Raw genomic sequence first — 11,630 nt, 5'->3', positions numbered from 1 at the left:
GGGGTGTAACATGATTAACATGTCGCCCCGAGCAGACCTCCATTGACTTGGTAATCTCTCTCCTGTCTCCCAGACCAACCAGATGTTTTCCAAAGTCTCCCCAGGACTAGGAGCACGTGGGAAGAAAAGGCTTGCCAGGAAAACTGATCAGGAATAAAATGTATGTCTACTTGTCTCTTATGTTCTCGACCTTTACTCAACCAAGAAAGAATCAGACAACACATTATGGTATTTCTCCTGATGCCAAAAACACAAAAATTTAAGCTATTTCCCCAACCAGGCAATCGATATATAATTTGGTTTAAGTCAATCACGTATTGTGCATAAAGATCGCATCCATTTGAAGTTTTATGCCAGAAAACAGGACAGGTCGCTTCTTTTGCGGCCCCAATTGACAGGCAAAGAATTTCAACATTGGCACTGCCGATACCAAACTCGCCCACACATTCTAAATTGGGATCATCAGGTGTCCTGGTCCCATGAATCCCCATTCCTGCAAAGATGGCTCCATAGACATCCCATAATACAAGCCAATGCACAGAAAAGAATTAAACAATAGAGCTCATACAGACCTGGCACAAGCAATTTAGCTTTAAGAGCAGCATAGGCTTAAGGAAATTTTCGTATATTGCCCACTAAAGTTATGCACGATTAGTTTTTGTTTACATCTCAGAATATATACCAGCACGCACTCTATATAACTGTTGACAGATATAACAATCGACATAACAATCTGCTGATAATCACACCAGCAGCAGATTGAAACCATAAGTAAGAAAAACAAAGCAATAGGGTAAGGTCTCTGTACAAAGTAGGGTATACTTCCTCCATGGTGATTCGTCATGTTATAAAGCGAAAGCACCGGTTAGTATTTCCAATAGCAGGTATTAAGTATGTACGGATTAAATATGAACAGTAGGACTCAGCTGCTAACTCAATCTCATGATGCTTGTCTGTACATGTGTAAAAAGATTTGAGGTCGGTCAGCAGTGAATTCCACAGGTACCTCTGCTAAAATTTGACGGTACCTTCACCAGCAGATTCTACAGCAGCAGCATGATTGGTCACACTCTGTGACCTACCCCTACTCCCTTGAGAAAGCAATAAATTCTTCATCTCCTTATAACCCTTAAGTTCTTCCAAGGCATCAGCTGTCGTCTTGGACGCAAGAAAAGCAGAGGATGCAACGCTTGAATTGCCATCCTGAGCTGATATGGATTTAGGGGTCTGGCAATACTCATGAACGGTGTTGCTCCAGGTCTCAGATCCAGAGGCTTGTGAAGCTGTTGCCAAATTTGAGACGTCTTGGTGAAGAGGAGGAGCTTTCTTCAACATATCCACAAGAGCTCCAACAGCAGCACCCTGAGATTTTCTGATTGGCATAAATGAACCAGACTGGAGTGGATCGTGCGCATGTCTTCTTTTATCGAATAAATCCGCTCTGCAAACAATGCACTAATCAGATAACTCTTAACACAAGAAGTATGGAGTTACAAGATCGATTCAGAGGAGAAAGGACATTTATAACAATACATTAGAACAATAGAAAGTAAAAGCGAAAGCAGCATGAGTGAACTTGGATATACTGTTGCACTTCATCAGCAAAGTTTCTGGCAGAAACAATGCAGACATGAGTGACTTATGATCTTGGTAAATCGGTCAAGCTTAGAAGCAGTTTGCAGAAAGCTGCTTCAGCAGAATATTCATCCAATCTAACAACAGCTTATCAAACTACAAAAGTAAAATCATAACAGAGAGAGAAAGTTTGCTAACCTAAGAGAAAATCGATAAAGAAAGCTTTCAGAAACAGTTGGAAGGAATTTCCTCCACTCAAGGATGGAGGAAATTATAGCCCTTAAAGAAAGAAAAATAGTGTAGAAGTTACCGATTAAATAATGTGTTTATTGAATAGTCAAGATGAAGAGACAAATGAGCGTGACAAAGTAACTTCAATAAGAATAAGAATAATTAGACGTTAGTAAATGCATAGCCTATTCACCACATTGCAAGAAACTAATATATAGATCAACAAAAGAATCAAGACTAGAGAGGGCATCTCATCGCACAAGGCCGTCTGCACAGCGTTCTCTAAGGAGGGGTTTATGAACACAGCCTTGCCCTTGATTTTCCAGAAAGATTGTTTCCGCAACTCAAACCTATGACCTTAAGCTCACAATGGAGTAAAAGAAGAATGTAAGGACCGAAGCCCCACCATGTGATATTGTCCGCTTTGGGTCACCCGCCCTGGCTCGGATGAACCGTCATCCTAGTTACGGTATTTTCCCGGTTTTAAAACGCATCACACATATTAAGGGACCCAAACCTTATAAAGGCTCCTAGGACTCCCCCTCTAAGCGATGTGGGATAGGAGAAATGCACTTAGCCTCGTCGGCGTACTGCTGAGGTAATCTTAGTGCATCCCTCCGTATTGTCCCAGGTCTGGGTTGTCACAATGGCAGCTCCAACTCACAATCTCCTAACATTTTTCCAATCATACCTTTAAATTTCAGAAAACATGCATTATGAGAATACACACAGATATAGGCAACAGTAGTTCGCTGTGGGCATTTAAAGCAGATCGCCTATATGCTGAAGTAATGCAAGCAAATTGTTTGAAAACTTGAGGGGGTAGAGAACACATTTACCTGCTACCTGGATCAGTCACAACATCTTCAGCCACATCGAATGCACAAGTGTACTCGGGCTCATCAAAATCATCATTGAAAGACCAAGCCGGAGCTTCTGGAATAGGAGATATTTGCTGAACTTTCAGATGATTTTTTTAACCCAGGAGGTCTTCCTATGTCATCCCTTCGGACAAAAGACATCTACTAAAGAAAAGGGGGAATTTTCAATAGAGCTGCCGGAAAAGAAAAGCTCACCAGATGACTCTGCAGAGGTATTTAACAATATACCTTGTCAACCGTTGCACCATCACGGCCGGGACACATACTTTTATCAGCCATTGAAGGGCCATATCTAGTACCTTTGAGAGGAGGTGAAGGAGGGAGATTTTGGTTCTTGAACAACGTAGGGGAATTAAGAAACTTTGTTGCATGTATGTTAACCGGAGCACTCTCAGATAGTAAAAGAGCCCCCGAAAGATGACTCCCAGGTACATAATGGGCGGGGAGGGTGAGGGAGAAGGAGAAAATGTTGGGGACGGATAGTTTTCATCAAAGCTCGCATCATATTTATGTGCATGAGATACTTCAGGCGGGTGAGCTGGCAAACCTGGAGGCGGAAATCGATAAAAACTAGGGTGAGAAGTTGAAGCATAAGGTTCGGAATGGGTTGGTGAAGGCGAGAAAGTCACGGGAGGCGGAGAGGCGCAGTATTGTTCAAAACTCCAATTGTGTCCCCTTAGAATAGCAATGACGAGGGGGAGCCACGAGATGCAGGAAGCACTGGGAATCTCTTAAGCGGGTCAGCTAATGGGCTGCCCCCATGATCGTGTCAGCTAATGGGTTAGCTAATTTGATGCTTGAAGTTCGATCTAATTTATAATGTTATTTCTGAATTTTTTTAATTTATTTAATGTGATCTCAAGACTTTTGGTACTTGTTTAATTTAATTTCTAAACTGTATGAAAATGTTCAATATTGTTCCTAAATTTGAATTAATAAAAATGACGATTTTGAATATTTTCATATAATTCATGGACTATATTTAAGCGTGTAACAAAAGTCTAAAAACCACATTGAACAAATTAAAAGTTCATGGATAATATTACACATTAAATTAAAGTTTAGAGTCATTTGTGTGGTTTACCCTTCTTATTACTTGCTTTGCTCGTTTATTTACTTGTGCGGAAGCTGAAGGACAAGAAAGCACGTAGAATGGGTAAAGTGACTTGGACTTGGCCCATTGTTTTTTTTTTCTTTTTTAATTTTATAGGCCCAATTCTTACAATCAATGTCATGGTGACTTACTACTTACATTGCTAAGACTTAATATGGAGCGGTAAGTTCTCATAGAAGTTCAATAAATTCCAATTTCTTGAACGACGTCAGTTAGATGGTAACTTACATTCAAAGCGGACCTATGTTGGTATGTTGTTTATTTCACCAGTAACTTGTTATCTGCACCGCTAAGATTTAGTTTCAAGAGATGAATTTATAAAATGAACTTAAAAATTATTATTATATTGATGGTCTTAGTCATTAACAACGTGTGTAAATGACAACTAAGTATTTCATCAGCAAGTTACCAGTTGTACGAATTTACAAACTTAATTTGGATTTTACTAGTAGTGCAAATATTTACTATGTAAACAGTGTTCCCTTTTTTCTAAACGGAATTTCAGAAACTCCATTTGTAGGTGATTTCTTCTTCCTTATTTATTGCGACGTTTGGCCTAAACAAAATGGAAGTCAAACTAAAATACGGTGTCAAGTGGATAATTATATGAGCCTATTGCGCAAACTACTATAATTTTTTTTTTTTTTTTTTTTTTTAGGATAGACGTTAATATAAATGTGATAACATTGCGTCTATAAAAGCTATAGCTTTGTTCATTCACAAAAGTCTGACTCTTACACCATCAGGAGCAAACCAGCTGAAGGGTAAAAAAGGATAGAAAGGCATAGATAACAGAGAATCAATTGGATGATTCTGATCATTGGTCTAGAATGAGAGAGAACCTACATAATACCCATTGTTGCAGTCTTGCAGATGTCCTCTTCTTCCTGAGCTGATAATGTAGCATAGAACACACATAATCCTTATTTAATCCAGAAAATATCAACTTTAAAAGGTACGGCATGTCTCAAGTACCGAGAATGAAACTATGATCTCCTGGAGTGTTGTTAGATGAGACTCTTGAGTAGAGAAAGGTTCTACTTGGGGTGCTCAGTTACGAGGAAGCAGCAGTGGGACATGGAGGAACCGCTATATCAGTTATCCCTTCCAACATCATCACCACACATTTCATCGAAGGACGAAGCGCCGGCTCGTCCTGAATGCACCACAACCCGACCTTGATCAGGTTCTCCAGGGACTTCTTCTCTATTTCTTCGCCCCAAACCAGCTTCTCAAGCTCTCTCGCTTCGAAATGCTTGTAGATCCAAGAAGAAAGAACAATCTCCTCGGGCCTCTGAACGTTGACCTCCATGCTCCGCCGACAGCACACGATCTCCAGGAGCATGATCCCGTAACTGTAGACATCCGTCTTCACTGAAATTGGAGTGTTCTTTTGCCATTCGGGAGCCATGTATCCTCTTGTCCCTCGGACACCCGTGAAAGTCCGGGTTTGGTCGGGCATCAGGAGCTTTGCTAGCCCGAAATCGGAGATTTTCGCTGTCCAAAAGTCGTCCATCAGGATGTTTTGGGGCTTAATGTCACAGTGGATGATCGGGGCGTCACACTCCTCATGTAAGTAAAGAATTCCCTTCGCGATCTCCAAGGCAATTCTCACTCTCTCATTCCAATCTGGACGCCTTTGGGATCGGAACAGAAGGTCTGCGAGGGAGCCGTTGCTCATAAACTCGTAGACGAGAAGCCTCTTGGTTCCTTCAGCACAGTAACCAAGCAACCGGACTAAATTCTTGTGATGAGTCCTTCCAATCACCCGCATTTCAGCACAGAACTCCCTCTCGCCTTCATTGATCACCTTCTCCAGTCTCTTGACAGCGATGATTCTTTTGCCTCTCGACAAACTTCCCTTGTACACTGCTCCGAACGATCCCTTTCCCAACTCTTCCTTGAAACCATTAGTTGCCCTCTTGAGTTCTTTGTAGGAAAATGACCTCAGGGCGAGCTCCTCTGACAAACCGATATCTCCCCTGTCTAATAACCTTCTGTACTCAAGAAACCGCAACTTGAATGCAAAAAGACCAGAAATTGCGAGGGCTATGAATGACCACATCACAAGGCCTAGGGTCACTACGAGGAGGAGAACCGTTGCATCCTTGGTCCTTATTATGACCGTGGGCGGCTCCTGCGAAGTGTTATCACCTGTTTGTTTTTTCTTTACACCCTCAAGCCCCACCTTGAAGAATGCTTTTGATGATGCTTGTGGATCTCTCCTAGCATACTTCAGAGGAAGCTTTTGCTTCATGCAGTGTCCTTCTGAATCCAGGAGTGCTACGTCGCAGTCACAATCCTCCAAGCAGGACTTGTTGCAATCATCCTCTTGCATTTCTGCCTGGAAATATGGAGGGTCATCCCAATCCATGTTCTCCATAGGCACGATGTTCGGAGAGGAGGTGCTTCTTCCAGCATCTTTACACCACTCTTCAGTGAAATTCCTCTCGCACCCGTGAGATTTCTCGTCCATATCAATGAAATCAGTGCCAGGTAGGCAACGACAAACGGGTTGATCATCATCCAAAGTACAATAGCTGTTGAACCCACAAAAGCTCTTCACGCTGCATTTATCATCCGGTTTTGACCACAAGGGCGTGGTTTTGTTCTCATAAAAGCCGTTGAAACTATGAGAGTATAGTTGAAGCATTCCATTCCAGTCCAACACTGCACGGTACATAATTGAATTGTTGAATGCCAAGGAGCCATCATTCAATGTGACATCCACCGTTGAATCTGTAATGTTGATGAGAAGCAATGCGCCTGTCAAATTTAGATGCAAATCCAGATTCTTCTCGCTCCACCTATCGGAAGTATCAGTAGCCCAGTAAGCGTCCACTGATATGTTTGGAGTGTGAATGGGGTAAAGCACAAGATTGCCATCGTACTGCATTTCAAGGCGAAATCGTCCTGTTGAGCGATTACTCTTAGACACGCTTGAAAACAACGCAGCCCCGCGAGACAGAGATTGGCCTCCCATTAATGTATCAGTAGGGAAACTAAAACTATCCCAAATGACACGGTGATCTCTATTGTAGAGTATAAAGTTCCCGGAATCATTCATGGCAGCGTAGGAAGCTGATTCACGTACAGAAGCAATTGGCTTACTGTTCTTAGAGTCAGTCCTCAGGAGGAGCTTACCATCCATTGTTAATTCGAGTTTGGCTGTGGATGGCACTGGTGGATCATCTCGGTTTGCGGTCCATGTGGTTGTGTTTTCTATCTCACCCATCATCCAAATTCCTACTGAGAATCCATTCCCGTTCTGGTAGAAACCGAAAGCAAAGCGGCCGGAAGGCGAAAGCCATGAGGTGGGGTGATTTGTGGGGGAGAGTGAAAAGCCTAATTTGATGATGTTGGTCTGTTCTTGGTCGCATGTTGCAGATCGAAAGTGCAGTAACAGTAGGAGAAATAAAGTATATTTGGAAGCCATGAGAGAAATCTGTGAGAGGTGGAGTTCAGTTTCTTTGGCTAACTAGGAGTTGCTTTTGAATGTTGAATGCTCACCAAGACTTGAGGGGTTTGGAGAAGTTGCTCACAACTTGCGTGGATGACTTTGTGAGGTCGTCTTGACTTGCCAAGTCTATGCCTTTTTGACTGGAAAAGTTGGAGTCGCTTGGAGTGAAAGATGGGGTACGTTTCCGGGACCATTTAACCCCACTAGACGTAATGGATACGTTTGTAGTCAAAATGGCTTATTAGGGGAAATCTTTTGCTGTATCATACCGAGAACCCTTTCCACTGACGTGGTAGCGAAACGTGAATCATTTTCAAGAGCAAGAACAGATTAATTAGGCACCAGCGACTCATGGAGAATGTGCATCCTGGGATGTAATACTTCACAATGGAAAATCTCCCATCATAAAGCTTCATTTGAACATCTGGAAGGGCTGGTTATTTTTCGTTTCATTTAAATTTCTATCTGTTGGGAACCTCAATAGTTATCACCAACTTTGCTCGAATTTGAGTCCTAAAGGTTCGCTAAGCTTCACATCTCTTAACAAAAGTATCAGATTACAACTGGTAACTTTGTCCTCTGCAGATTGAGTCTGGCAGAAGGAATTCTGGTATTACATGGCGAAGCCTTGGCATTGCTCTGTTCTCTGTTCATTTACTGGCATTTTTCTCAATGCTGAAGTTTCTTTGTGGCATGCTAAGGACTCAAAAACCGTATGGAGATATTTTATTCGACCTTGAGTCGGAAAACAACAGTATTCTCATGAAAAAGGGAAACGAAACTCTCATACCTAATGAGAGGTATGGAGGCTTCGGCTACAACGATGCCTACTAAGTTACATTTACAAGATGTAGCTGCGGACATATGACCTGTTTATTCTTGACAGCAGAACAGATGCAAGGAGTACATAGCTGGAGGTGGTTTACTAAGTCTCATGAATGTGACCTGTCACAGTGAATATTTGTGGATGCTCAACAAGTTACTGAGAAGCACCAAACAAAGTCGAAAATCGTCCTTTGAGTGAGGTGCAATGACGTTGTCATATGATGAGTCATGCAAGTTAAGATGAACAGGACGATGGGGTTGGGCATGGCGGGCGTGGCACATCCATAATACCTTCCAGCATCAATATCACATCCTTGATTGAAGGGCGAATCTCCGAATCATCTTGCATGCAAAGGAGCCCAATTTGCACCATTCTTTCAACGCTTTTCATGTCTACTTGTTCATCTTTTACGAGCTTGGCAAGCTCTCCAGCAATGTAGCAGTTGTAGACCCATGAGCAAAGCAGCACCTCGTCTGCTGATGAGACGTCGACCACCATGTTGCTCCTGCAGCACACTATTTCCAGCAACACAACTCCATAGCTGTAAATATCGGCCTTTGTGGATACCATGGCGCTCCTCTGCAGTTCCGGGGCCACATAGCCTCTCGTACCTCTGACTTCAGTTTTGGTACCAGTTTGATTTGGCATTAAGAGCTTTGCTAGGCCAAAATCCGAGATTTTTGCGGTCCGAGATTCATCCATGAGGATATTTTGCGTCGTGATGTCGCAGTGAATTATTTGGAGCTCACACTCTTCGTGCAAATATAGGATTCCTCTTGCTACTTCCAATGCAATTCTCACTCTTTCACTCCAAGGAGGCCGCTTTTCAACATCAAACAGGAGATCTGAGAGTGATCCGTTCTCCATATATTCGAATACAAGAAGCTTCTTCGAGCTCTCCATGCAAAAGCCGAGCAATTGGACTATATTTTTGTGGTGAGTATGACCGATTGCAGCCATTTCAGCCTGGAACTCTTCCTCTCCTCGTTCGGTGGCTCTCTCTAATCTCTTTACCGCTACACGCTTGCTGCCATCGGACATTGTCCCTTTGTACACCGCCCCAAGAGAGCCTTTACAGATCTCTTCCGTGAACCCACCTGTTGCTTCTTCAAGCTCCTTATATGAGAAAGATTGCAGCGTGAACTCTCGTGCTGGACCCAAAGTAGAATCTGTTGACAGCCTCTTGTACTTATGAACTCGGTATCGATACAAAAAGAAACTAAACGCAGCTATCAAGGAGCATAAAATTGCAATAGGACCCAAGCTGACCCCGACAATCAAAACAATTGTATTCTTCTCTGTCACAATTTTTGGCTTTGTTGGGACCAGTGGCGTTCGAGAAGCAATGGGGACAGGCAAGAGTATCTTCACTAACACCGTGGAGGAAACGTTCCCAGTTGCTTTCCCGTAGACAATAGGTAGCTTCATCTTGCTGCACAATCCGTCTCGATGCACAGCGACATCACAATTGCAGTCTTCCAGGCACGAGCTCTTGCACTTGCGAATGGGAAGTGGTAGTATCAAATAAGGATGAGCCCCCAATTCTACCCTCGGCAATGGGGTGATACTCGAAGTAATGTTAGCGTCTTCCACACCACAGTGCTGTTCGTAGCTGGAGTTCCTCCGGCAACCCAAAAATCTCTTGCTTTCATTGATGAAAGCAAAACCAGGAAAGCAATCACACCATGCCCCATCGCTGCTGACTCTGCAGTAACTGTTATATCCACAGAGGCCTTTAACATCACATTGGTGCTCTGGTGCGGACCACGGAATGGACACTTCTGAGCTTGAGAAGTCGCCTTTTAAGAACCGGTGTAAATAAAGCCTGAATGTCCCATCGTCATCAAGTGTTGCGCGATGAACGGTACTGCCTTCTTTGCTAGAAAACGAGCTATGATTGGCGAGAATTTTCTCGTTAATGCCACTAAAGGTCCACAAAGCAAGAGTTCCTTGAGAATCGAGATGTAGCCGCAGAATGGATTGCCTGAGAGTACCACTCGACCAGTATGCGTCCGGGGCACTATTCGAGCAGTTGACAGAATAAGCGACAAGATTCCCATCACTTTGCATGGACATTCTAAACTGACAGCTTGAGAGGTCAAGCGATGATTTGCTCGAGATCAGTTCCTTTCCCACGGAGAGGTTCTGACCGCTCAGTATGGTGTTGGTTGGAAAATCGAAGCTCTCCCAGATGATCACACGAGAATTGTCGCCGTAGAGCACAAAATTACCGGAATCAAGCATGGAAGCCGAGGTAGCGGGCTCCCACAATTCAGAGCCGACAAGGGATGCCTCCTGATCTCCCAGACCGGTTCGGACGACGAGTTTACCGTCCTTAGTGAAATTAATTGTCGCGTCTGAGGAGACCAATGGGTCATCCCGGTTTGCAGTCCACACGACAGTGTTGTTAGGCTTATCGACAAGCCATATTCCGATGCCGTACTTATCACCTTGAGGATAGAACCCAAAGGCGAAAAGACCCGATGGCGAAAGCCACGAAGTGCGTTCGGTTCTCGGAGAAAGCGATGAACCGGTGGTTATCATGCCAGAGGTTGTTTGTTGAGTGTATAAGAACAAGGAAAGCAGCAAGAGAAGCGGGTGAGGACTTGCACAATCGCCATTGGAGAAGGCCGCGTGGAGAGGGGAGAGACAGAGACCAAGACACAAGTGTATATAACTTGGTTGGAATCTCACTAACCTTAGGCAAGTTGTTATGTGACCATTTCCGAGGAAATCCAGGAATTGGCGGGAGGCCTGGACAAAGAAGCAAAACCGACACGAGAAGAAAAGCTGTCCTCCGCTTTTGTTTCCGCGACGAAACATGTGGCCAAAAATGATTGCTTGCCAACTATAAACGTTAAACAAGCATAGACGAGAGACTTTGCTAGTCACCCTTCAGACCTTTTGCTATAATTGTCCATCTTCCTAATTTTCCAAGCACTTTCGGCAAGAAGTGGCTTAGCATCCAGATTAATTTTAAGGACTTGGCGCAAATGTGATTTAATATGTCGCCCCGAGCAGACCTCCATTGACTTGGTAATCTCTCTCCTGTCTCCCAGACCAACCAGATGTTTTCAAAAGTCTCCCCAGGACTAGGAGCACGAGGGAAGAAAATGCTGGCCACGAAAACTGATCAGGAAAAAATGTATGTCAACTTGTCTCTTATGTTCTCGTCCTTCACTCAACCAAGAAAGAATGAGACAACACATTATGCTATTTCTCCTGATGCCAAAAACACAAAAATTTAAAGCTATTTCCCCAACCAGGCAATCGATATATAATTTGGTTCAAGTCAATCATGTCTTGTCCATAAAGATGGCATCCATTTGAAGTTTTATGCCAGAAAACAGGACAGGTTCGCTTCTTTTGCGGTCCCAATTGACAGGCAAAGAATTTCAATATTGGCACCGCCGATACCAAACACAACCACACATTCTAAATTGGGATCATCAGGTATCCTGGTATCCTGGTCCCCTGAATCCCCATTCCTGCAAAGATGGCTCCATAGACCACCCCATAATACAAGACAATGCACAGAAAAGA

At 43.4% G+C, this 11,630-nt stretch overlaps 2 protein-coding genes and 1 long non-coding RNA gene across 4 annotated transcripts; all 3 read right to left on the bottom strand.

Moving 5' to 3' along the window:
* Window positions 1-726: 726 nt before the first annotated feature.
* On the bottom strand, window positions 727-3,092 carry LOC120286875. Of its 2 annotated transcripts, XR_005545591.1 has the most exons (3): window positions 2,916-3,092; window positions 2,646-2,828; window positions 727-1,441 (listed from the first exon to the last, which is right to left on the bottom strand). It is a non-coding gene; the product is annotated as an uncharacterized LOC120286875 (long non-coding RNA). The 2 variants fall into 2 exon arrangements; XR_005545590.1 differs by lacking the exon at window positions 2,916-3,092 and having other exon boundaries at window positions 2,646-2,893.
* A 1,395-nt stretch (window positions 3,093-4,487) lies between these two features.
* LOC104415861 (G-type lectin S-receptor-like serine/threonine-protein kinase LECRK1) lies at window positions 4,488-7,311 on the bottom strand. Its single transcript, XM_010027247.3, has one exon. It carries the CDS (start codon window positions 7,235-7,237, stop codon window positions 4,856-4,858), a length of 2,382 nt encoding a protein of 793 aa, XP_010025549.2. The 5' UTR covers window positions 7,238-7,311; the 3' UTR covers window positions 4,488-4,855.
* A 699-nt stretch (window positions 7,312-8,010) lies between these two features.
* Window positions 8,011-10,815, bottom strand: LOC120286528 (G-type lectin S-receptor-like serine/threonine-protein kinase LECRK1). The gene has a single exon (XM_039298803.1). The coding sequence runs from the start codon at window positions 10,629-10,631 to the stop codon at window positions 8,322-8,324; it is 2,310 nt and encodes a 769-aa protein (XP_039154737.1). The 5' UTR covers window positions 10,632-10,815; the 3' UTR covers window positions 8,011-8,321.
* Between the last annotated feature and the right edge of the window lie 815 nt (window positions 10,816-11,630).

This window comes from Eucalyptus grandis, chromosome 8 (genome assembly GCF_016545825.1).
Source record: "Eucalyptus grandis isolate ANBG69807.140 chromosome 8, ASM1654582v1, whole genome shotgun sequence".
Lineage (NCBI taxonomy): Eukaryota > Viridiplantae > Streptophyta > Magnoliopsida > Myrtales > Myrtaceae > Eucalyptus > Eucalyptus grandis.
This window is presented reverse-complemented; position numbering and strand designations above follow the sequence as displayed.